Source organism: Pan troglodytes, chromosome 1 (genome assembly GCF_028858775.2).
Source record: "Pan troglodytes isolate AG18354 chromosome 1, NHGRI_mPanTro3-v2.0_pri, whole genome shotgun sequence".
Classification (NCBI taxonomy): Eukaryota; Metazoa; Chordata; class Mammalia; order Primates; family Hominidae; genus Pan; species Pan troglodytes.
In genome coordinates, this window is record NC_072398.2 from 228,217,973 (window position 1) to 228,244,006 (window position 26,034).

Below are 26,034 nucleotides of genomic sequence, written 5' to 3' on the forward strand. Positions count from 1 at the left end.
GTAAAACCAAACCATGGAATGCTACTCAGCAATGAAAAGGAACGGACTATGGATACACACAACTTACATGCATCTCGGGAGCCTTATGTAGAGTGAAAAAGGCTCATCTCAAAAGGCCACATACTTTATGATTCCACTTACCTAATATTCTTTTTTTTTTTTTTTTTTTTGAGACAGAGTCTCAGCCTGTCACCCAGGCTAGAGTGCAATGGCACAATCTCAGCTCACTGCAACCTCCACCTCCTGGGCTCAAGCGATTCTCCTGCCTCAGCCTCCCGAATAGCGAGATTACAAGCGCCCGCCACCATGCCCAGCTAATTTTTGTATTTTTAGTAGAGACGGGGTTTCACCATGTTGCCCAGGCTGGTCTTGAACTCCTGATCTCAGGTGATCCACCCACCTCGGCCTCCCAAAGTGCTGGGATTACAGGTGTAAGCCACTGCACCTGGCCCCTAATATTCTTTAAATGACAAAATTATAGACATGGAGAACATATCAGCAGTTGCTACAGGCTAGGGATTGCTGGTGGGCAGGGGTAGGCAGGAGTATAAAGGGGAGAACCTTGAGTGATGGATGGGAGAGGTCTGTACCTTGACCCTGATGCTGGTCACAGGAATCTACATGGGGAGAAATGACAGAACAACATGCACATTGCACTAGTGTCGGTGTTCCTGTTTTATATTGTACCACGGTTGTATCTGATGTTGCCTTTGAGGGAAAGGGTAGAGGTACATGGGACCTTCCTATCTGTGCAACTTCCTGGGAATCTGTCATTATTTCTAAATAAACGGTTTAGGCCAGGCACAGTGGCTCATACCTGTAATCCCAGCACTTTAGGAGACCAAGGCAGGAGGACAGCTTGAGCCCAGGAGTGTGAGACTATCCTGGGAAACATGGCGAAACCCTATCTCTACAAAAAATACAAAACAATTAGCCAGACGTGGTAGTGCATGCCTGTGGTCCCAGCTACTTGGGAGGCTGAGGCGACGGGCTCACTTGAAACACGGAGGTCGAGGCTACAGTGAGCCAGGTTTGTGCCACTGCACTCCAGCCTGGGCAACAAAGTCTCAAAATATAATAAAACAAAAATATTTTGGCCAGGCACAGTGGCTCATGCCTGTAATCCCAGCACTTTGGGAAGCCAAGGTAGGAGGACTTCTTGAGCCCAGGAGTTTGAGGCCAGCCTGTGCAACAGAGGGAGACCCCATCTCAATGTTTTCATAAAAGAAAAGAAAAAAAATTTTTTTAAGTCTAACAAGGAGGAGGACTGGTGGTCTCAGGGAAGAGAGGAGGATAAAGCGCCAGAGAAAGGAAGGACAGAGAGAGAGAGACAGAGACGGACAGAGAGAGCCAGAGACAGAGACAGCCAGAGGAGAGAGACAGAGACTGCGAGATGCAGGGAGAGACAGAGAGAGAGCAACGTGCTCTGCTGTCTTTCAACTATGCCCTGAAATGGGAAAGAAAGATAACATCCAAAGATGAGGCATACCCTGAGCACACCCCTGCCCAGCCCCCACCTCCTGCAGGGGCCACCCCAGGGGGCATCACAGTGATACATTTTCCGGCTGCCTCCTCTAAAAGCACAAGGCCCAGTGGAGAAAGGGGGCTTGCAACCTTGGAGCACACACCAGAGGCGTCACCCCTCAATGCTGACAGTGGAGCCCCCAACACTGTAGCCGGGGAGGTGGCCACATGGACGTTACTCTTTGACTTCTCTCTTTCTGCCCCTTAGGCCAAGGAGCCACAGCTCCATCCCTCAGAGCACCCATGTCCTTCCTGGGCCGCCAGAAGCATCTCCTGGAGCCTGACCCCATTTGCACAACACTGGCCGACCCTCCCAGGTAAAGGCACATGATGGCATCTCCTGCCCCAGCGGCCAAAAGCTCTCTTTTACGGGAGTCAAACAAGCGCAGACCTTGGCATTCGGCTGGTTCTGAAAGGTAGGACTTTGTGTCCTGAGGCTTCAATACAGATGCCCCGAAAGAACCACCTCTCAAAGAAATTGCCCCCAAACTTGAGCCCTGAGGACAGCATCTTAGCAAACACCAACCGAGAACAATGTGAGAGCATCCCACGAACCACCACCTCGTCCTTCCAGAAGGGTGCTCAGCCCAGCAGAACAGAACAGCATCTCTTCCTGGCTCCACCTTCCCCATGAAACTGTGCAGGCCCCAACCCCAAAGCCCTCCCTCTGCTCTTGGGAATTGCTAGGACACCTCAAATGAACGCAAATAAAATTAAAAGATTTTTTGAAGAAAAAGACGACCAATTGAACAGCTGGGTTCATGAACGAGAGGACTGAGGACTCTGCCACCTAAGCGACGCTGACCAGTTCTACCTCCAGAGGGCTTCCTCCTTGAGACCCGAGAGTTCATAGTAAGGGGGACCCTTCCCCACCCTGATGGGCACCTGGAGCTAAGCCCCCAGGACCTCCGAGAGTGCCAGCTTCCCGCCCACCTCCAAAGTCCTTGCCACTCACAGCCCTGCCAGGCCTGGCCCGAGGTGAGCAGCACCAGCTCGGCGTTGTCGGGAACACTGGGGAAGTAATCTTCCGTCAGCTCCGTGCCATCCTCGTACAGGCACAGCCGGGAACCGCGCTCAGGGAGCTGCAGGGACGGGAGAAGCAACAGGAGGAGGAAGGGTCTCAAGACGAGGGCTTTGCATCTGCAGGCCTCACAAACGACCGGAATGAGCTGTGCTTAAAGAAGCAGGCTCAGGCTGCCGCCTGTATGCCACAGTCGCTCCAACGCCCAGGCAAGGATGAGGGAGCGGGAGCAAGGGCGCCTGACTGCGGGCCGTTCTAAAATACGAAGAGTCAGGAAAAACATACATCGGGGGTGACTGCTGGCTCTGCAGGATTCACCCTTTTTAAATGAGCTCCTGAGGGCGCTTCAAATAGAGCCTGTCTTTGACAGCGCCGCCTCCCTGCTGCCAGGAGCTGAACACCACCATCCCCAGCACACAGCCGCCAGAGCGGTGCTGGCACACGAAGGAGAACGGTTGGTTGCCTCTGTGCACGAGTGTGACCGGCACGTGGCACTGTTAATTTGTTGGAGTCCGGTTCCCTGTTACTCTGCACTGGTCAGTTTTAGGCATTTTATGGCAACTCCCACCCCACCGGCACCGACCCCGGCAATGCACACCTGGTAACCCTAGTACTGGTCTAAAAAGAAAACCAACCTAGAATAAGGTGACGATTGCAATCGCCAGCTGCGAGGGCTGGAAGGGCCTGCAGAGCCCACCTAGCCAAGCCTTTCACTTTACGCAAGGGGAAGCTGAGGCCGGACAGGCAGAGCAGCCGTGACCCCGCGTGCCAGTACCTGGCACTCTACCCGGGTCTCCTAGCTCTGATGCAGGGCTGTCCTGCCCGAGAGGTGGGCAGAGGGAAGGGGTGATCCAGGTCGTCCCCCAAACCCCCTGCGTTCTGAAGCCACGCTCAGGAACCCCAGGCTGCGGGGGCCGGGGTCCTAGCGGCTGAGGCGAAAGAAAACTACCCGCCCCGGGCGCCGCCTGCACCCTCCGTTTTGGAAGAGGAGAAGCGGCACCTCCTATTCTCCCCACACGCCTCCCCGGCGGGCCATCCCCGCCCAGCCCAGCGGGCACCTGGAAGCGGAGACAGCCCTTGCGCAGCACCTCCTGGCAGCTCCGGCCAGCCACGCCGAACTTCCTCGGGCTGCGCAGGGCCCGCAGCTTCACGCTCTTGGGCTTCTGGAGCATTGCAGATGTCCTCAAGCCCTCTGGGTCCTGCAGGCGGCGGCACCCGCTGCCCGGCTGCTCAGATCCGTCCTCGCCCTGGCCGCAGGGGTCTGCACCTGGTGAGCTCTGCAAGCTGGCACAGGCCGGGCGCCGATCCCGGAAACTACATTACCCAGAAGGCCTGGGAAAAGTGAGGCCCGACGCGGTCTTGTGCGCAGGCGTCGCCCCACGGACACCACATTACCTTACTCAGAAGGCTCAGGAAAGCAAAGGCGCGACGCCACCTGGTGTGCCCAGGTGCCGTGGCCCCGGAAACTACACGACCCTGAGGGCCAGGGTAGCGGAGCCCTCCCCTTGTGCGCAGGCGCGGCCTGGGGTGGGGCGGGGTCGCGCACGCGCAGAGGCCCTGGCCCAGGGCTGGGCTTGGTTGTCATGAGAGTGGAGGCTGCGGCCGGGGCGATGGGCAGAGGCGGCCGGGTCTGCTTCTTCTCTGTCACTGCCGCAGCAGCTTGGGGTGCAAGGCGGCCTGGGGCGGCGGAAGGGACGCCCCCCGAGTTCCGTCTGAGGAAGCGGCGGCTGCCGAGGAAGTCCACGAGAGCCAGGTCCCGCACGCCCCTGGGGTCCGGGTGCTGAGGCGCCGCCTGGCCGCCTCCCCGGGCCGCGGCACCGCTCCGACCCAGCCGCCCTCTCCACCGGGGCCGCGGCAGCGCCAGTCGGGGCCCTTCCCTCTAAGCAGGTACCTTCCGGGCCGCTGCGGCGCCGGCCCAGGGCCGGAGTGGGGAGCGGGGCGCCGCGGGGGCGCGGTCCCCACCTGGGAGCTGGGTACGAAGCCTGGGTGCGCGGTGCAAGCGCGGACGGTGTGGAGTTAGATGCCGGCCTTGCTGTCGCCGAAGAGCCGGCGCGGCCCCGTCGTGCCGGATGCCGGAGAGCTCAGCACGGGTGCTGGGACCGCCTGCCCCGGCCGGGACGGCCCATTTAGCGTGGAATATTGTTTTCAGATCCGGCTTTTCCTCTTCTGGATGCGTAGCACATAGCGGGCCAGTTTCAGATGTGTTCTGCTGAGCAAAAGTTTGAGGAAAGTTGCTCTGTCCCTATAGAGATTAAAGTCTGATGGTTGGTTGTTTTTTGTTTTGGGGTTTGTTTTGTTTTGTTTGCACTTAGGTTCAGATTTCTCTGAAGCCCTTTCAGTCGCTAAGAAGACTTGATCAGAAACCCATAAGCCTTTGAGACGGTCTCGCTCTGTCGCCCAGGCTGGAGTGCAATGGCACGATCTCAGCTCACTACAGCCTCCGCCTCCCAGGTTCAAGCGATTCTCCTGCCTCAGCCTCCCGAGTAGCCCGACTAATTTTTTTATTTTTAGTAGAGACGGGGTTTCACCATGTTGGCCAGGCTGGTCTCGAACTCCTGACCTCAAGTAATACGCCCTCCTCGGCCTCCCGAAGTGCTGGGATTACAGGCATGAGCCACCGAGCGCGGTCACACTTAAAAGTCTTCTTAAAAAGAAAATCAGAGACAAGTTTTGTTTCCTAGTCTTGTAACAAAATGGAAGTTGCTACACTGAGTTTCCGTTTAATTTATAGTTAATTGCCTTTTACCATGCCCGCACTAGGAAAAGTGTAGTGAGGGATGAGACCGCCATGGAGTCATCGCTGCCTGGGGAGAGATGTACTCTGGCATTTGTCGGGATGTCGATGGCTGCCCCTGGGACAACAGGGTCCCTCATGCCTCTGGTGAGGAAGACCAGCCAATAACTGGATGTTCAACAGAGCTTTGCTTCTTCCCAAATTGTTAATGGTGATTTTTATAGAGCCTAAAAGTGGCATCCTTCAGTGACATTCCAAGTATCTTATGTAACACTTGAAGGTTTACACAGAGGGGACCCTAGGGTACAACTGGAAGGTCTTTGGGAGGGGGTAGACTAAAAAAGGAATCCTTTTCAAATACCAGACTGAGGTAATAGCGTTGCCTCCACAGTCCCTATGCATTTCTCTTAGCTGGTTCTTAAATGCCAGTACTTTGTTTTAGATTTGTTGGGGGCAGTATAGCATACTGGAAACACCCTTCTGTTTGACTGAAAAGGTCCTATATTTATGTCTTCGAGCCATAACAGAGAGTGTTGGTTAGGTTCAGAGACTAGCCAGGCTCGGCAGCTCACGCCTGTAATCCCAACACTTTGGGACACTAAGATGGAAGGAGTTCAAGAGCAGCCGAGACAACACAGTGAAACCCCATCCCTACAAAAAAAAAAAAAAGAAAAAAAAGTAGCTGTGCATGGTGGCATGTGCCTGTAGTCCTAGCTGCTCAGGAGGCTGAGACAAGAGGATCATTTGAGCCCGAGAGTTCATGGTTACAGTGAGCTATGATCATGCCACTGCAGCAGTACAGCCTGGGCAACAGAGCGAGAACCTGTATAAAAAAAAAAAAAAAAAATCGGGGCTGGGCTTAATGGCCACGCCTGTAATCCCAACACTTTGGGAGGCTGAGGCGGGTGGATCACCTAAAGTCAGGAGTTCGAGACCAGCCTGGCCAACATGGTGAAACCCCATCTCTACTAAAAATACAAAAATTAGCTGGGTGTGGTGGTGCGCACCTGTAATACTAGCTACTTGGGAGGCTGAGGCGGGAGAATCACTTGAACCCAGGAGGCAGAGGTCACAGTGAGCCGAGATCACGCCACTGCACTCCAGCCTGGGTGACAGAGTGAGACCCTCTCTCAAAAAAAAAAAAAAAAAAAATTTGGAGACTGGAACCCAACAGCCTGGGCACAAGAGGTATTTTCAAGGTGGAATAGGGAGTGACAGGCCCTGCCCTGAAAGATGATGAAAGGGGCCTGGCATGGTGGCTCATGCCTGTAATCCCAGCACTTTGGGAGGCCAAGGCGGGCAGATTGGCCAGGAGTTCGAGACCAGCCTGGCCAACATGGCAAAACCCGGTCTCTACTAAAATACCAAAAAAAAAAAAAAAAAAATTAGCCAGGCATGGTGGTGCATGCCTGTAATCCCAGCTACTTGAGAGGCTGAACCACAAGAATCACATGAATCAGGGAGACAGAGGTTGCAGTGAGCCCAGATCATGCCACTGCACTCCAGCCTGGGTGATAGATTGAGACTCTTGTCTCAAAAAAGGAAAAAAAGCTGATGAAAGGATTGGAGGGCTTCAGAGCTGAAGGGTATTAACTTTGAGCTTTGATTGTTTGGCTGGACTTCAGAATTCAGGACAAGAAGTGAGGGTCAGGGGAGAGTTGGCGCATTGATCCCTAGATGGGGAGCCCACCGAGAGCTCTGGAGTTAGGACATGGATGGAGATGACTGGAGCTGGGCCTGAGGCGCGTTCACACAATAGGAACTTAGGACTTGTCTGAGGGAGGCGCTTCAGGTGGGGACACCAGGTGGTTGCTGTCTAGAAAAGACAGTGGGATCAGAAGGAAGGGCAGGCCTGATAAGACCTGGCACACCGTTGGGTGGGGAGTGGGTGAAGAGAGATGCTGTGGCCAAGGGAAAAGTACCTCTGGGCTCAGAGCCCATGCGACCCAGAAGTGCCAGGTCACGAAGGAGTAGGAGCCATGGGCTGTGCGTTTCTGGCATAGGGTGCCCAGAGTGCAGGTGGGGCCGTGCGGCTAACAGTGGGTTAAATCACACACATCCTTTCAAAATTCTTTTTTTGTTTGCTTTTGTAGAAACGGGGTCTCACTCTCTTACCCAGGCTGGTCTCGAACTCCTGGGCTCAAGTGATCCTTCCACCTCGGTCTCCCAAAGTGCTGAGATTATAGGCATGAACCACCACACCCAGCCTCATCCTGTTCTAGGGGGCTTTTTAAAAATTATTTTCTGGGTTGGTTTAGTTTTGTTTTTGTTTAATATACAGTAACATCTTGCAGTGAACTTTGTGCAAAAAATAACTAGAATCTCAATGATGGTTTATCATTCTATTTTAGTGCTTTTGTTCATACATTCCAAGAAACATTAGCAATAATGCCAGCCAATAATTAATATATTGAAGTGGTCCTCTTCAAATGCTCAATGAAAGTAAAAGAAAGATCTAGATCATGCATCAAGCATGTCAAAATACGGACAGTTTTATGTGGGGGTATATTTATATGTTACCTCCTATTGGGAATTTCAATTAATAGTATATCTTATCCCAGAGAACTTTCTGATGGAGTCTTCTTTATCCTGGTTTAGTGAGGAGCCTTTTTTTTTCCCCCGATGATTTAGACCTAACCCAAATTGGCTTACTTAGGAGGAATCTGACTGGCTTAGTAACTGAAAAGTAACCCAGAGTCCCTGAGCAAATTGGGCTCAATGTCCTGTGAGTCAGTCCCTCAACCTGACTCTGCATGAACCTTTTTGTACTTAATATGCCTGCCTGTCATTCCTGCTCTTCCTTCTGGTCATACACATTCATTTAGCAGTTGTTATGCTAGCGCATACGTTGCCTTTTTCCCCTTGGTATTGTATAACTAATTAACGTACTGGTTGTATTAGTTTCCTAACTAATAGAAAGAAGTTTGTGTTTATATTCTAGACATAGCAAAATATCATAAACTAGATGGCTTAAAACACCAGAAGTTCATTCTGGAGGCAGAAGTCAGATGGCTGCATGGACAGGGCTGCACTCTCGCTCTGGAGGCTGTAGGGCAGGATCCCTTCTGGCTTCTTCCTAACCTTGGGCGCCTGCTGGCCATCCTCGGCCGTCCTTGGCTGGCCCGCTTAGAGATGCGTTGCTCCGGTCTCTGCCTGTGTCACCACATGGCGCTCTCCCTTTGTGTGGCTGTGTCTCTTCCCTTCTTAAAAGTCACATTGGATTGGGCCCACCCCGAGGACCTCATTTTAACTAGATCACACCCACAAAGACCCTATTTTCAAATGAGGTCTCCTTCACAGGTACCACAGGTGGAACTTCAGCGTATCCTTTTGGGGAGCACAATCCACAGCACTGGTCAAACTTTTTGGACACGTATTTGGGAAAAGTCAAGATAACTTAAATGATATCTTAAGCAGAATCAGAAGCATCTATAAAAGTGTTTAACAAAAAAAAAATAGACTCTTTTCAAAGAGATGGGAAAATTCTGAATACTTAGTGCATTATTGTGTGTGTTAGCAAGGCATGAACCAACCCTTTAAATGTCCATGTGTTAGTGAATTCCTTTGTTTTAAAGAAGTTTTTCCTGCTCTTATAAACAGCCCAAACGTGCAGAATGCCCCACAAGATTGGATTTGTAGTCGTCAGCTCATCTGGACACGAAGACGGCTTCAGTGCCCGGGAGCTCATGATCCACGCGCCAACTGTCAGTGGGTGGCGGTCACCTAGGTGAGGACTGGACGGGGCGGGGCTTGGGCTGGGAGGCAGCCTCGGGTCCCTGAGGAGGGTACAGGGGCTCCTTTCATTCAGAGCCTCAGATTTTACTATCACTCGGACATCAGGACCAAGGATGTCAGCGTGCAGTGTCGGGCATCTCTTTCTGTTTATATTTTTAAAGAAAATATGTTGACCCTCTTTCCCTTATAACATTCACCCACACTCCCTTAAGAAGATGTGCAAATGTGGAGGAGAAGGAAGAGAAATGAGGCCCCGTAACTGTCTAACCATACTCCCTGATCACACGCTGGGCTGCACATTCTCATCAAGTTTCTGTGCAGAGATTGTGAGTGCAGGTTTTTTTGCTTTTACAGTTGGGCTCCTGTGCTGAAAGAGTGTGTGTCTAACTGTTTTTATATGACACCAAGCTTTAACCAAAAGATATGTCTTTCACATTTCTCTTAAACACACGTATACTTTATTAAAATGTTCAATTGGGCACAGTGGCTCCCGCCTGTAGTCCCAGCTACTCAGGATGCTGAGGCAGGAGGATTCCTTGAGCCCAGAAGTCCAAGGCTGCCATGAGCTGTGATAGCCATGCACTCCAGCCTGAATGACCAAGTAAGATGCTGTCTCAAAACAAATGTTCATTAGATGAGTGTTTTGCTTGATTATTTTCCTAAAACATTGAAGTATTTTTGCCTCTGCTGCTTTGGTCTTTACAGCTGAGCCCCTTCATGCACTCACTTGGCATCTGCCCTCCGCCCTCAGTCATGTGAATAAAAACCCACCCTCCACCCCATCCCACCTCGTCAGCTCTGTGCTTTTCATGACTTGCTTTCAAGCCTGAGAAGTTACTATTTATTCCTAACCCGCGAACGCGTAAATATGTATGGCATTTTAAATTCAGTGATATAATTCTGTCTTGCTTTTATTCAGAAGTCAAGTTGCTGAAAATTGAATGTAAATCTCATTTACAATTAAAATGTATTTTCCTTTTGGAGTTTTTGAGGAGATGCAACAAATAAGACCCCCTGTCCCTGCATTTCCCGGAAGTGAGTTCTGAATGAACTGAGAAATGAAGCAAGAGTCAAGCAGAAGGGGCCAGACAGCGCCTTTGTCACCCGCAGAGCTGGGATTGCAGGCGAGCCAGCGTCCTGATACTGCCCAGGCCATGGCCGATGCACTGCCCATGCAGGCAGCATTAACAGGGTCCAGCCTGTGGCTGGAGGGCAGGAGGAGGAGCACACCCACGGGGGCAGCCCAGCGCTCCGCCCTCTCCTCCCAGACTCCCCATGACCCTGCTCATGCCTCTCCCAGGCAGGAGCATCCCTCTGCAGAGGTCCTGTACGCTCACAGCACATGTTCCGTGTTATTTGGGGATTGAAGATTCTCAAGTATACACACAGCCACCCTTTTTGGTAGTAGTTATAAAAATCACACCAGTATGGTTCTCTTGTGCATTGACATGGTATTGCTTTAAAGGGCATAACCTACACTCACTTCAGTAACGTGCTTTCAGAGGATGTACCCAAGAAAAGGATCTGTGTGCCCTTGGTCACCACAGACTCCCACTGGGTTTGGCTCGGGGTCTCTTGACTTCCCTGAGGTCAGGCACATCGCAGAAAGACAAAGGAGGATACCCTGAAGCCGAGCCTCCCAATGACAGTACAAGGCACCCTGTTACCACAGGTCATAGAAAATGTGGGACCCTCTACGTCGGAGCTCAGGGCATAGATTGATGCACTTCCAGGAGAGACACTGACGGGGCAGTTAAAGAGATCTAGGGAGACCCCCAGTGCCGTTCATGTGACCTCAGAATTCAGAGAGCCTGAAGTCTTCAGAGCAAGACGTTTTTCCAAGAAACCGTAAAGTTTGCACCAACCGTATCCCCTGGGCATCCATTTTTTTGGTTGTCAAATTATTTTTAGTTTAAAAAATCTGTATCTGTCAATTTATCTTGAAGGGATAAATGCATACTAGCCTTTTTAGCTTGTGGTTTCTTTTCATATGCAGCTTGAAAGGTATTTTTGATTCATCTATAAAGTGTTCATCAGCTACATTTGAGTAGCTAAATCATAGGCCCTTTTTGGAAGGATTTTTTAAAGTACAGTCCTACATCACTCAATCATGGGGACATTCTTTCTGAGAAATGCATCATCAGTCGATTTCATCGAACACCTAGAGTGCCCTCAAACCCAGATGGTACAGCCTACTCCTACACACCTAGGCTCTGTGGCATAGCCTATTGCTCCTGGGCTGCAAACCTGTACAGCACGTGACAGTGCTGAACACGGTAGCAAGTGTAACACAAGTAGGTATCTGTATATCTAAACATAGAAAAGCTAAGTCAAAATACAGTGTTGTCATCTTATGGGACCGCTGTCTCATGCAGTGCATGACTGTATACAACTTCAAAGCTTTGCCGGTTGTCTTGGTTTTCTTTAAACAGTTTTGGAGTTTTTTTTTTTTTTTAATAAAGATTTTTAACTAATGGATTACTTATTGTCCTTATGTTCAGATAATCTCGCCATGAATGATAATATATGTGCCCTGTATTTAAAAGCAGTAACTGTCTAAAGCAGCACTTTACTGACATGAAAGACTAAAGAATTTCATTTCAAAAGTTGCTTGGTTTCCCAATTTGTGCCAGCTGCCCTCCTGCTCCAAATGTGCCTGTCTTGAACTTTTGCATTTTTGGAAGCAGTGTGGGGTCTTTGCTGACTGCTGTGATTCTCTACCCAACTCTTAGTTATTTAATACGTTGTGTTACTTTTGGGCTGGGCCCAGTGGCTCACACCTGTAATCACAGCACTTTGGGAGGCCGAAGGGGGAGGATCCCCTGAGCCCAGGAGTTCAAGACCAGCCTGGGCAAAATTTTAGCCAGGCACAGTGGCACACGCCTGTGGTCCCAACTCCTCAGGAGGCTGAGGTAGGAGGGTCACTTGAGCCCAGAGATCGAAGATGCAGTGAGCCATAATCACACCACTGCAGCCTGGGTGACAGAGCGAGACCTTTTCCCAAAAAAAAAAAAGTTATGTCACTTTTGAGCAAAGAAGCTCCAGCATGGCCCATAGCATAGGCTTGTCTCCCTAGACCACTGTGCGTGAAAGGCAGGCACTCCTTAAATATTGATACCTTGGGGCCCTTAAGCATTTGAGTTCCTGTGGAAAATCCTTTGGCTCCGTCCTGCCCACTAGTGCCGCCTCATAAGATTGATTTATCTTATGAAAAACTGCAGGTTTCACATCAGACCATTTACTAGCTGCCAAGAGTATGATTCCTATAGGGTTACAGGCAGATCAAGTCAAATTTTAATTCCCAGCTTCAGCTCCAACAAGAAAAGCTCGAGAGAACAGGAATCATGTCGCAGGCATCTTTGTGCCATCAGTACCTACAGACTGTCCTGTTCAAAGTGGGGGTGTGGTTAATGCTTCTTACCTGCAAGAATGAGATGCTAGCATCTAGAAACCCTCTGCAGAAGTTGTTCAGAAAATATAAAAATGTGTTTGCTTTCAGATTTTGCCAATTTCCACAAGAAATTGTCCTTCAAATGGTGGAGAGATGTCGAATAAGGAAACTACAGTTACTTGCTCACCAGTATATGATTTCAAGTAAAATTGAGTTCTACATTAGTGAAAGCTTGCCTGAATATTTTGCACCCTATCAAGCAGAGCGGTTTCGAAGACTTGGGTAAGAATGAAATTTAAAATGTATCATGGCAGCTTTTAGGCTAATTCTACCTGAAAGCTCTTTTTTTTTTTTTTTTGAGATGGAGTCTCGCTGTGTCACCCAGGCTGGAGTGCAGTGGTGCAATCTCAGCTCACTGCAGCCTCCGCCTCCCGGGTTCACGCCATTCTCCTGCCTCAGCCTCCCGAGTAGCTGGGACTACAGGTGCCCGCCATCACGCCCGGCTAATTTTTTGTATTTTTAGTTGAGACGGGGTTTCACCATGTTAGCCAGGATGGTCTCGATCTCCTGACCTCGTGATCCGCCCGCCTCGACCTCCCAAAGTGCTGGGATTACAGGCGTGAGCCACCGCGCTCGGCCCTGAAAGCTCTTAAAAATGAATTGTCCCTTAACTTTTGGTCCTGTGTTATGTACTTCTATTTGGTTCAAGAGTACACAGTTTCTTAACACCTGCCTCTTATTGAATGTGCTTAAAAAGCAGCGTTATAATTTCTGTGAATTCTGCTATTCAACTCTACTTTTCAGATGTGGAAATTTTCTTAAGAATGCTAATTAGATGACCAATCTGGCCAACATGGTGAAACCGTGTCTCTACTGAAAATACAAAAATTAGCCGGGCATGGTGGTGAGCGTCTATAATCCCAGCTACTTGGGAAGCTGAGGCAGAAGAATTGCTTGAACTTGGGAGGTGGAGGTTGGAATGAGCCAAGATCGCGCCACTGCACTCCAGCCTGGGTAGCAGAACAAGACTCCATCTCAACAACAACAACAACAACAAAAGAAGAATACTAATTAGAATTTGAGTTCTAGGGGTTTTTCCTAGGTTTTTCATTCTAGACTTAGCTTTTATTCAAACCTGTTGATCCTGCATAGGGGTAGTCTAGCTTTAAAAAATAAAACAATAAACATAAATGAGCCTATTGAGTTCAATCAGAGTAGGGAGCAGTTTTATTGAACAGCACATTTTCAAATTCTTCAGTTGTGTTTTGTTTTTCAGCTACGTGTCTCTCTGTGATAATGAAAAGACAGGTTGCAAAGCCCGGGAACTAAAATCAGTTTATGTGGATGCAGTAGGACAATTTCTTAAACTGATTTTTCACCAAAACCATGTCAACAAATACAACATATATAATCAGGTAAGATGCATGCAGCTTCGCCTTTGATTCTGCCCCTACCTTCTTTGTGGGATTATGTGGTCACGTATCTTTTCTTAGATGCATTTTCAAGGGGATCTTAGAGGATCTCTTCTGGGAGACTGCTGAGCTCTCTGAGCTGTGCTGTCTGATCCAGCAGCCTCTGGGCACACGTGGCCAGTGCCCACCACGAACTGGCCTAGTGCCCAGAGCTGCTGCCAGCATCACCAGACAGTGGGCTTCAGAGACTCAGTACAAAAGGAGAACGCGAAAGAGTTCCTGAGAACTTTTATGTCAATTGTATGTGATGAAATGATAATATTTTGGATATGTTGTGTTAACCTATATTTTTAAAATTAATTGCATTTTTAAATTTTTTAATGTGCCTACTTAACCTTAATGACACATGTGGCTCACATCCTATTTGTGTAGGACAGCACAGTTCTAAATAAACCCTCCCAACGTGCACAAGGTAAATTCCCTGGTGGAAATTGCGGACACATGAATGTTGCATGTAATCCAGAATCTCTCCAGCTTCAGGCTGCTAATTCTTCATCTCTTCCTTCCTCCCTCCCTTTCTTTCCTTCTTTTTTTCTTTTTCTCACATGATTAGTGTAGTAGAAATCAATTGTGTCCAAAGCAATCTTGTTAATTAGCACAAGCATTTACAACTCTCCCTGCCCCCTCCAAGAGGAATGCGAGCACCCAGCAAATCAAATCTCTAGACCAAGCGGGTGAGCTGGACAAGAGCGCAAAGGTCCAATTAAGCTGCCTGGCCCCTTGCAGCATAACACGCCAGGAAGCCAGAAGAATGAGTCTTAACCCTGTTCCTTCCTCCACCCACCTGCATGTATTTACCAGCAATGACCTGGCTGTTGTCTTGGTTTTCTTTAAACAGTTTGGAGTTTTGTTTTGTTTTTTTAATGAAGATTTTTAAATAATAGATTATTTATTGTCCTTATGTTCAGATGATCTCGTCATGAATGATAATATATGTGCCCTGCATTTAAAAGCAGTAACTATCTAAAGCAGCACTTTACTGACATGAAAGACTAAAAAATTTCATTTCAAAAGTTGCTCGGTTTCCCAGTTTGTGCCAGCTGCCCTCCTGCCCCAAATGTGCCTGTCTTGAACCTTTGCATTTTTGGAAGCGGTGTGGGGTTAGTCTACAGTGGTTGGGGGTGCAGGATGGAAAAGTGACTCCCCACCTCAGGTGAGACTCACCAACTGGGAACTGAGCTGTGTTAACTTTTCATTGTCTAATTTCCCAAGATCCTTCAAAGATGAGCTCCATACTGAATCTCACGTGGATGTCTCATTATGAGGCTATGTTAAAACTCTGGGAGTTTTTAGCTATTATGATTTGAACTTTTTTTTTTTTTTTTTTTTTTTTGAGACGGAGTTTCACTCTTGACTCTTGTTGCCTAGGCTGAAGTGCAATGGTGCAATCTCGGCTCACTGCAACCTCTGTCTCACAGGTTCAAACAATTCTCCTGCCTCAGCCTCCTGAGTAGCTGGGATTACAGGCATGTGCCTGGCTAATTTTGTATTTTTAGTAGAGACGGAGTTTCTCCATGTTGGTCAGGCTGGTCTCAAACTCCCGACTTCAGGTGATCCTTCCACCTTGGCCTCCCATAGTGATGGGATTACAGGCATGAGCCACCACGCCCAGGCTTTAAATGGTTAAAAATAACCATTTGGTTAGCATTAGAATACTAACATAATTTATTTAAAATTCTTTGTTAATTATTAAAAATTATTTATATTGGCATAACATTTTAACAATTAATACACTTTGATATACATCATCCTATTTGATAACAGTGTAGGTCAGAGTTTGTTATAAAGGGGTTAAGTCCAGCCTGGGCAACATGGTGAAATCCTATCTCTGCAAAAAAACACAAAAATTAGCAGGGTATGGTGGCTCACACCTGTAGTCCCAGCTACCAGGGCAGCTAAGGTGGAGGATCCCTTGAGCCCGGGAGGTCAAGGCTGCAGTGAGCCATGATCACACCACTGCACTCCAGCCTGGGTGACAGACAAGACCCTGTCTCAAAATAAGTAAATAAAAGGGTTAAGTCATTTCAAACATTGTATATTTAATTCTGTTATTTTAACACTTTGTTAGGTTGCTTTGGTTGCCATAAATATCATTGGAGACCCTGCAGATTTCAGTGATGAAAGCAATACTGTAAGTTTGGAAAGTTTTAATTCCTAAGGAAGTAAATCTATTTATAATGGGAGGGAGTCATTTATTTTCACCCAAAAAATGTGTCATTTTTATAATCTGCATAAAATTGACTAGTGAATAACTTTCAGATGATTTTTAGGAGCTGTAGCATATGAAACTTTTCTTTAACAGTTTTAGCTGTCTCTCCAAAAGATGAGGATCACTGAACCTTGCTGACAGCTTTATATGAAATAAATCTTGTAGTTAAGGTTTTGTGTTGTTCCTCTTTCTCTCTGAGACACTAAGCAGATGTTTTGCCCCCAAAGGCCTCTCGAGAGAAGTTAATTGACCACTACCTTGGGCACAACAGCGAGGACCCTGCTCTAGAAGGAACGTACGCCAGGTAAGAGTCCTGCTCCCCAGCAATGAACTTCTTTTACTTTCCTCAGAATCCTGAAAGGGTCAGTCATTTCCAAAGGATTCTGGACTTAGAGCCTCTAAATTCAGTTTAGAGCTGGATAAGCCACTGATTGGATTGTCTGAAATTTACATAAAGATTAAGGTCACTGTTTTATTTAGCACACCTTCATTTATTTTTTTCCTTTTTTTTTTTTTTTTTTTTTTTTTTGAGACAGAATTTCACTCTTGCTGCCCAGGCCGGAGTGTAATGGCACAATCTCGGCTCACTATAACTTCTACCTCCTGAGTTCAAGGGATTCTCCTGCCTCAGTCTCCTGAGTAGCTGGGATTACAGGTGCCTGCCACCATGCCCAGCTAATTTTTTGTATTTTTAACAGAGATGGGGTTTCATCAGGTTGGCCAGGCTGGTCTCGATGGAGTCTTGCTCTGTCGCCAGGCTGGAGTGCAGTGGCATGATCTCGGCTCACTGCAAACTCTGCTTCCTGCGTTCAAGCAATTCTCCTGAGCCTGACCTCAGGTGATCCACCTGCCTCAGCCTCCCAAAGTGATGGGATTACAGACGTGAGCCACCATGCCCAGCCACACACCTTCATTTATTGCTCAGCAGAGACTACTTCCTTTCTTGTGTTCAGGTATTACTAGAAGTTTCCTAAAATGTGTTTAGAACAAAGATCTGTCAGCCATCCTTTGATATTTTATCAGCACAAGCAAATTCATGGTAAAAATCAAAGATATTAATGGACCCAGGTTATCAGTTCTAGAGACATCACCTTATGGCCTCTTCAAAAGTTTATTCTTTAGAGGAGTGAAAAATATGTATCACACACGTTTTTAAAAACACAATTTTGCCGGGTGCAGTGGCTCACGCCTGTAATCCCAGCACTTTGGGAGGCCAAAGGCGGGTGGATCACGAGGTCAGGAGTTCAAGACCAGCCTGGCCAACATGGTGAAACCCTGTCTCTACTCAAAATACAAAAATTAGCCAGGCGTGGTGGCGCGCACCTGTAATCCCAGCTACTTGGGAGGCTGAGGCAGGAGAATGACTTGAATCCGGGAGGTGAAGGTTGTGGTGAGCCGAGATTGTGCCACTGCACTCCAACCTGGGCAATAGAGCGAGACTCCATCTCAAAAAAAAAAAACACACACCACAATTTTTACCAATCTCTCTCTACCCATTAAAAATATTTTTTCTCACTGCTAAATTTGGCTAAAAAAAAAAAAAATGGGTATGGGGAAAGTTCTTCATGTTAACAATTGTAGGCCGGGTGTGGTGGCTAACGCCTATAATTTCACCACTTTGGGAGGCCAAGGCAGGAGGATTGCTTGAGATCAGGAGTTTGAAACCAGCCTGGGGAACATGCCAAAACCCCATCTCTACTAAAAATACAAAAATTAGCTGGGCATGGTGGTGCACGCTTGTAGTCTCAACTACTCAGGAAATTGAGGCAGGAAGATCGCTTGAGCCGAGATCATGCCACTGTATTCCAGGCTGGGTGACAGAGTGAGACCCTGTCTCAAAAAAAAAAAAATTATACATATTTTTCTGCTGCTGTTGCCGCTTCCTCTTTTTTTTTTTTTTTTTAGCAGTGTAAGAACCGGGGGTGAATCCACTTTGGGGGAGCTAAAGGGCCCTGCTGTGCCATCCTCGGTCACCCTCTCTGTCCTGGACACCTCTTTGGGACAGTGGCTCCCTTGCCACCTGCCTGCTGTGGATGACAATGAGGGGACTCCATTCCAGAGGTGCCTGGTCTAAAGGAAAGAAGGGAAGGGCTGCCATAGTTGCCGCAGTGAGAAAAAAAGAGGAATTGAAATGTTTTTTAGGCTGAGCGTTATGTCGCACGCCTGTAATCCCAGCACTTTGGGAGGCTGAGTTGGGCAGATCACTTGAGGTCAGGAATTCAAGACCAGCCTGGCCAGCATGGTAAAACTCCTTCTCTAATAAAAACACAAAAATTAGCCAGGCGTGGTGGCGCACACCTGTAGTCCCAGCTACTTGGGAGGCTGAGGCAGGAGAATCCCTTGAACCTGGGAGGTGGAGGTTGCAGTGAGCCAAGGTCATGCCACTGCACTACAGCCTGGGGGACAGAGCAAGACTCCATCTCACACACGCACAAAAAAAATTTTAAATAAAGAGGAATTCCAAATAATCCTTGGCTCTTCTCTGACAGCAGCTTCCCAATAAAGAAAAGATCAACTTTTTAAACTTTAATAGAAATTTCAAATTTGTCCGTGTTTGGTGTAATTTCACTTTTACCTGCATACAGACTGCTCGCAGAAAGTGATTAATTCTTGATCCAGGCTCTTCTATTTGCACACAACCTGGATCAGATTCTCTCTGCAGTTGCTCAGGAGCCACATGCGATTTGCTGAGCATGTGCACTGGTGGACAGCGAGCCTTCCCTCCTGCAGAGGCTACACCGCCTCCCCACAGGCCTGGTGCAGACCAGAGCTGTCACAGGCACTTGTGAGTGTGGAGTGCTCAGAGAGTAGAGGCTATTCATGTAATGTCTATAAAAAAATAACACCAAGGCCGGGCGCGGTGGCTCACGCCTGTAATCCCAGCACTTTAGGAGGCCGAGGCAGGCGGATCACGAGGTCAGGAGATCAAGACCATCCTGGCTAACACAGTGAAACCCCGTCTCTACTAAAAAATACAAAAAATTAGCCAGGCGTGCTGGCGGGCACCCGTAGTCCCAGCTACTCAGAAGGCTGAGGCGGGAGAATGGCGTGAGGCGGAGCTTGCGGTGAGCCAAGATCGCACCACTGCACTCCAGCCTGGGCGACAAGAGCGAGACTCCGTCTCAAAAAATAAAAATAAAAAAATAACACCAGCTTCTCAGTCTCTCCCTTAGATGCCTCCTTTGTGTAATAGAAAAATCACAGTACTCTTCCCATCCTTCAAGCTGGCAATTGGATGGAAGCACTGTGGGGAAGGAGCGCTGAGAGTGGATGGCTACCTCCCTCCTGCCAGCCTCTCCACAAAGACCGCAGCTGGGGCTCTGCCCTTACTGAAGCAAGTGCAGTAGGGCAGGAACAACCAAACTGATTAAGTCTTTAGTTTCTCAGTATCTCCAATAAAGCTTCTTTCTGTTATTTTGATTTAGACTTTAAATCTGTTGCCTTAATCCAATCAGCCAGGTGGGATGGCAGGCTGTGGTTTGCCTGTCCTGCCCCACGCCCGGGGTTTTATGAAGGTTAAGTGCAAGGACTGGGAAAAGCTGTGTGACTGGCACGTGCGGGCCTGTGCTGGACATGGAATCCGGTCATTGCCGCTGGGGGTTCTGTACCAAAGTGGGTAGATGGCACCCCACGCTGCTGCTGAATCAACAGGAGCTGGGACTGGGTGCCACAGGACATGATGTTCACTTTGAAGGATTTTTATAATCAAATGAAGTCTTTGTGTTCATCTCTGGGACAGCAAGGCAACGTGACTTAAAGTGTCATATGTGTTACACTAAAAATAGTTAATGTGATCTTGTAGACACCCCAAAATGTTTCGCTGTTTAGTCACCCCTGGGATTAGACACAGTTCAGAGCTGCTGGTGCCGTCCCAGCCGCCAGCCTGTGGTGCTGCTGTGAGCGAAGTACCATGACCTCACGGGTGGGGAGATGCCAGAGGGGGGCTGTGAGTGCTTAAAGGGGGCCTATTCCTATGCCCCACTTGAATTCATTATAATGCAGATTCACCAAGTACACTTTTACGACAAGTGTTTTCATTAAAACGTACCTGTCTCAAAGGATGTTCAAGTCGCCTTAAGCAGCTGGCTTGTTTAATGGGGTTGATACAGCAGCTGGGACACTTCCATCCTCATCCTCTCGTTGCTTGGTGAGACTAACTTTACTGTTTACATTCTAGACCCTACTGTAGAGCTGGAAAGGAGGAATAGAGGTCATATTTAATCAGAAATGAGCTATTCAGGTGACTACAAAAGATCACTTATTTCTGAAGGAATGTTTTTGATCTCCTCTAGGATATGATGGTTGACATCATACAACTTAACCCTTTGAGTAAAACCTCAGTGGTAGCAATTCTTAACCTATCATGTTCATCAAAAATACTGTGATGCTGGCTGGGTGCAGTGGCTCACACCTGTAACCTCAGCACTTTGGGAGTCCGAGATGGGTGGGTCATCTGACGTCAGGAGTTCCAGACCAACCTGGCTAACATGGTGAAACTCCATCTCTACTAAAAATACAAAAAATTAGCCAGGCATTCTGGCTCACGCCTGTAGTCCCAGCTGTTTGGGAGGCTGAGGCATGAGAATTGCTTGAACCCAGGAGGCAGAGGTTGCAGTGAGCCCAAGATCATGCCACTGCACTCCAGCCTGGTCAACAGAACTCTGTCTCAAAGAAAAAAATAAAAAAATACAGGCTGGGCGCAGTGGCTCAGGCCTATAATCCCAACACTTTGGGAGGCTGAGACTGGTGGATCACTTGAGGTCAGGAGTTTGAGACCAGCCTGGCCAACATGATGAAAACCCGTCTATACTAAAAAATACAAAAATTAGCCAGGTGTGGTGCCACACACCTATAATCCTAGCTACTCAGGAGGCTGAGGCAGGAGAATCGCCTGAACCGGGGAGGTGGAGGTTGCAGTGAGCCAAGATTGCGCCACTGCACTCCAGCCTAGGCAACAGAGTGAGACTCCGCCTCCGAAAAAAGAAAAGAAGAAAAAAATACTGTGTTGTTATAAAATATGGCGCCTGGACTCCATCTTGGGCCCACTAGTCACATTTCTTAGGGTGGGGCCTGGTCATCCATTTGTCTTTGTTTTTGTTTTTCTCCTTGTTCTGCAGTTGATTCACATTCACTGTCCTATTCCCAGGGCCCATAACGAGGCGAGGCCCAGAGTCTGCACTCTGAGCGAATGCACTGGAGGCTCAGATGCCCTGAAGTGCAGTTTGGTCCATGGTCAAGAGCGTGAGCTTTGGAGTCAGAACGGCCTGCTTGCAATTAAGAGCTTTGTGACCTGAGGCCCGTTACTTCTCTGAGACCCGTTTTCTCATGCAGGAAATGCTCTGTGAACCATGATGGGGCAGGATGGGGAGGGGCATCTTCTCAACCGTGCATCTTCAGCACTGAACTCCTAGGGCGTGAAATTATCTCTAAAATATGCATTTCTTCCCTTTAGGAAATCTGACTATATTTCTCCGCTAGATGACTTAGCTTTTGATATGTACCAAGATCCAGAAGTTGCACAGATCATACGAAAATTAGATGAAAGAAAACGGGAAGCTGTCCAAAAGGAACGCTATGATTATGCCAAGAAACTAAAACAAGCCATTGCTGATTTGCAAAAGGTATTGCCTTTGGAGAAAACAGTTCCTAATTTATGCCTGTAATAGGTTTTATGTATACTTAGAATAACTACATGGTAAAAGAAACCAGTTACTAACAGCCGTGAAGTTAGTGTGAGTTCAAAGATCTCAGCAAAATAAAGTTATGGAGACAGATAAGCACTTTAAAAATGTAAATGGAAGCAGAAGCTTTACCTCTTCAGACTCACGTTCAGGTGTCAGGGTCAGCCACCTCGTTACTAGGACCCTGAGCCCAATGGGAAAATAGGAAAACCAGCTATCCTGAAAGTCATGACCAACCCATGGGCTTATTAAATGCCCGTACAGCAACAGCAGCCAGACCTTTGCTGAGTGTGGCCCATTCCTTCCATTTCCCTGTGCTCGCTCCCTCTCCTTGCAAGACGGTTCAAGCATGATTCTTAAAAATTAGCTTTGCATTTGATGTGAGTTGATCCAAATTTGAAAGAAAAAGCAAATATTTTGTGCTTCAGGTTGGTGAGCGCCTTGGGAGGTATGAGGTAGAGAAACGCTGTGCCGTGGAGAAGGAAGACTACGATCTCGCCAAGGAGAAGAAGCAGCAGATGGAGCAGTATCGTGCCGAGGTGTACGAGCAGCTGGAGCTGCACAGCCTCCTGGATGCCGAGCTGGTGGGTGCAGGAGCCTGGACGGGGTGGAGGAAAGCCTAGGAGAACAGAGATTCAACTGTGTGGTTCACAACAGTGGATAGATGTCTTTGAAGTGTAGTGTAAAACACTCTGCAGTGCTCAGGGGACAGTTATCATGGATGGCCTCAGCTCTGTGCCTACGTCAGGGAGGCTTTGCCTCAGCATGTTCTTTCAGGAGACTCACAGTCGTGGGAAAGGGAACGAACCGGGGTCAGGAAAACCGAGGCCCTGCTGCTTTTCTGCTGCATCCCTTCATCTCTCCAGCTGCTTCCTTATTTGGAAAAGGCAGTGATGACCCTGCCCCACTGACCCCTCAGTGTTGTAAGGATCAAGTGAGAATGTAATGCTAACAGCTTCGGTGTATTGAGAACATACTTCCCATAAGGTGCTCTGCCTCTGATTTTAGAACTCATGCAAATGGGGCACTCAGCCCACGTGACAGATTAGGAAATGAAGGTTCTGAGATACGGAATAGTGATTGAGAGTGCACACTCTCAAGGCCAGGCATGGTGGCTCACGCCTGTAATCCCATCACTTTGGGAGGCCAAGGCTGGAGGATTGTTTGAGCCCAGGAGTTCGAGACCAGCCTGGGCAACATAGAGAGACCCTGTCTCTACAAAAAGTAAATAATAGCCAGGCCTGGTGGCACACACCTGTAGTCCTAGCTACTCAGGAGAGTGAGACAGGAGGATCACTTGGGCCTAGAAGTTCGAGGCTGCAGTGAGCTACGATCGCACCACTGCACTCCAGCCTTGGTGATGGAGCGAGACCCTGCCTCTGAAAAACGAGAGAGCACACTCTGGAGCTGGACTGTCTGGGTTCAAATCCAGGCACCACCATTCCAGCTCTGTGATCACAGACTAATTCTTATCAGCTTTATGCCTCAGTTTTCCATCAGCTTTCAAATGGGGGTAAAAAGAGTAAGCATTAATGAGCCTACCTGTCCAAAACACTCAGTACCATGCCTAGTGTGCAGCAATTGGTCAGTCAGCTTTGCTTGTTGGGATGACACAACATCACTTTCCTTTGTACACACAGTGAATAGCAGTGCCAGATTTTGAATAAAAGTCCACTTGGGTCCAGCCCAGGTGCTTTCTCCACACCACCGTGCTCCTGCAGGGGCACATATGTGTGGACATGCTCCATGCACAAATGCTCATTCCTTCACTAGCATTTTGGATGTGTATGTCACTTTTGTAGTCAACACAGAAATGTGGAGAGACAACTGAGATGAGTGCAACTTGATTGTGTGGGACTTTCAAGTAGATTTCACTCTGTGGAAGTTTCTCTTTGGTGCTGAAATTTTTCATTGTGCCAAGGAGCCTCTTCCAGCACAGCTTTCTAAAGTCTTATTCATCTGAAGGAATGAGATAGATATATCTGGCGTGGCAGTGGCATTTGAAATTAAATGTTCCTTTTCGTTCTCTAGATGCGAAGACCTTTTGATTTGCCCCTCCAGCCCCTCGCTCGTTCTGGCAGTCCTTGCCACCAAAAGCCAATGCCCTCACTACCACAACTGGAAGAAAGAGGAACAGAAAACCAGTTTGCAGAACCTTTCCTTCAGGAAAAGCCTTCATCATATTCTCTAACTATTTCTCCTCAGCATTCTGCAGTAGACCCGTTACTCCCTGCCACAGATCCTCATCCAAAGATCAATGTAGGTAATTCTGTTTCAGATTGGCGTTCAATTTATTTGGGTATTTGTAAAGGACATGTGTTGTGCCAGGTGCTGTTCCCATGCATGGGGTGCATGAGTGCACCCCAGCCAGACCCACCTCTGTTCCATTCTAGGAGCCATAGTGCTGAGTGAGAGCATAGCCACATAAGGAATAGGCCTAAAGACACCTTGTGAGCATGTTTATTAAAATCAGGCTTGATGCTTATTTCTAAGCAATAAACTAAGAAAATATCAGAGATCTTGTCAGAAAAAAAGATGTAATAGCCTTTACTTTAGTAGTCTCCATGTCAATTGAACTGAAATTGCTACCAGTAAACAGTCATTGAGGTGGAATCTACCTTGCTTTTTTTTATTAGGTCTGTAATGAGTTTAGAAAGTAATAGAAAGTCTCATCTAATCTTTTCAATTACATCCTATTTGTTGTATAAATTATTCTAATCTGATGATACTGATATTTAGCAAAATAACATCTTTCAGATCAGGTAAGTAAGCGCAGTAAGCCTGCCAGTGAGAGTTGCACTGGAGAATGTGACCTATGGAGCTCCCCAGCACTTTCCTCTCTCCTTCACTCACTGCAGGCAGAGTCCCTGCCCTACGATGAGCGGCCTCTTCCAGCTATTCGTAAGCATTATGGGGAGGCAGTGGTGGAGCCGGAAATGAGTAATGCAGACATCAGCGATGCTCGGAGGGGAGGCATGTTAGGGGAGCCAGAGCCCTTAACCGAGAAGGCCTTGAGAGAAGCCAGCTCTGCCATCGATGTGTTGGGAGAAACCTTGGTAAAAAAAAAAAGAAAAAAAACGGGGTGGCAGAGGGGAGGGTAGTCTATATGGTACGCACACCTCTGTGTACTTACACATAAAGGAGGGAAAACGCCCACAGCTTTGCATTTGTAATATTGTTGACTTCCTTTGTTCTTCCTGAATTGGAAAGTCTTTTGTTAACTTTTTTTTTTTTTTTTGAGACGGAGTCTTGCTCTTCAACCAGGCTGGAGTGCAGTGGCAAGATCTCCGCTCACTGCAAGCTCCGCCTCCTGGCTTCACCCTGTTCTCCTACCTCAGCCTCCTGAGTAGCTGAGACTACAGGCGCCCGCCACCACGCCTGGCTAATTTTTTGTAATTTTTTTTTAGTAGAGATAGAGTTTCACCACATTAGCCAGGATGGTCTTGATCTCCTGATCTTGTGATCCACTCACCTTGGCCTCCCAAAGTGCTGGGATTACAGGCATGAGCCACTGCGCCCGGCCTTTTTTTTTTTTTATGAAACAGAGTGTCACTCTGTCACCCAGGGTGGAGTACAGTGGCGTGATCATAACTCACTATAGCCTTGAACTCCTGGCCTTGGCCTCCCAAAGTGCTGGGATTACAAACATTAGCCACCGTGCCTGCCCTTCTGTAAATTATAAATTATGTGAAACAGCAAAAACATGAGCTAAGATGTATCAGTGAGTACTCATTTCAGCCTGGGTGTTTCCTTCTGGCATTCATGGAGCTTGTATTAAACAACTGCTCCCTTCTGAATACCAGCTAATTCCAGCGCAAAAGGATGGCATAGCAAAAGATGGAAGTATCTCCTTATAGAAATGAGTAGAGTTGGCCAGGCGCAGTGGCTCACGCCTATAATCCCAGCACTTTGGGAGGCCAAGGCGGGTGGATCACGAGGTCAGGAGTTCAAGACCAGCCTGGCCAAGATGGTGAAACCCCATCTCTACTAAAAATACAAAAATTAGCTGGGCATGGTGTCAGGCACCTGTAATCCCAGCTAGTTGGAAGACTGAGGCAGGAGAATTGCTTGAACCCACAGGGGGACAGGTTGCAGTGAGCCGAGCCACTGCACTCCAGCCTGGGCGACAGAGTGAGACTTTGTCTCAAAATAAAAAGAAATGAGTAGGGTTTTCCCCTCGTTCTCAGCTTTAAAATATTTCTCTTGGAGAATTTAATACTTTTTATATTTTAACATAGTCTTAAATTTCCTTATCAGAGAAAATTAT

The 26,034-nt window shown here is 47.9% G+C and overlaps 2 protein-coding genes across 15 annotated transcripts in view; one reads left to right on the forward strand and one right to left on the reverse strand.

The window, feature by feature from the left end:
* DFFB (DNA fragmentation factor subunit beta) overlaps nt 1-4,104 on the reverse strand; it is a 29,448-nt gene extending 25,344 nt beyond the window's left edge. The window contains exons 1-2 of one of the 4 annotated variants that reach the window (XR_008546551.2): nt 3,604-4,060; nt 2,480-2,606 (exon numbers count right to left, since the gene is read on the reverse strand). Coding sequence is in view for 3 of the 4 variants with exons in the window: in XM_016952877.4 (XP_016808366.1) it covers nt 2,458-2,606; nt 3,604-3,717 (263 nt within the window). In the remaining variant the exon portion in view is untranslated. Of the gene's footprint in view, nt 1-2,457; nt 2,607-3,603 lie in introns of all 4 variants that reach the window. The other 3 variants (XM_016952850.4, XM_016952877.4, XM_016952873.4) reach the window with 3 other exon arrangements.
* Nucleotides 3,965-26,034, forward strand: part of CEP104 (centrosomal protein 104) — a 44,249-nt gene continuing 22,179 nt past the window's right edge. The window contains exons 1-10 of one of the 11 annotated variants that reach the window (XM_016952833.3): nt 3,965-4,432; nt 8,880-9,006; nt 12,514-12,687; nt 13,682-13,820; nt 15,946-16,008; nt 16,314-16,390; nt 21,539-21,707; nt 22,196-22,351; nt 23,799-24,026; nt 24,626-24,823. In XM_016952833.3, coding sequence (XP_016808322.2) covers nt 8,894-9,006; nt 12,514-12,687; nt 13,682-13,820; nt 15,946-16,008; nt 16,314-16,390; nt 21,539-21,707; nt 22,196-22,351; nt 23,799-24,026; nt 24,626-24,823 — 1,317 coding nt within the window. In that variant the 5' untranslated portion in view covers nt 3,965-4,432; nt 8,880-8,893. Of the gene's footprint in view, nt 4,433-4,694; nt 4,810-5,301; nt 5,427-8,879; nt 9,007-12,513; nt 12,688-13,209; nt 13,821-15,945; nt 16,009-16,313; nt 16,391-21,538; nt 21,708-22,195; nt 22,352-23,798; nt 24,027-24,625; nt 24,824-26,034 lie in introns of those variants that run through there. The other 10 variants (XM_016952836.3, XM_063805604.1, XM_063805612.1 and 7 more) reach the window with 10 other exon arrangements.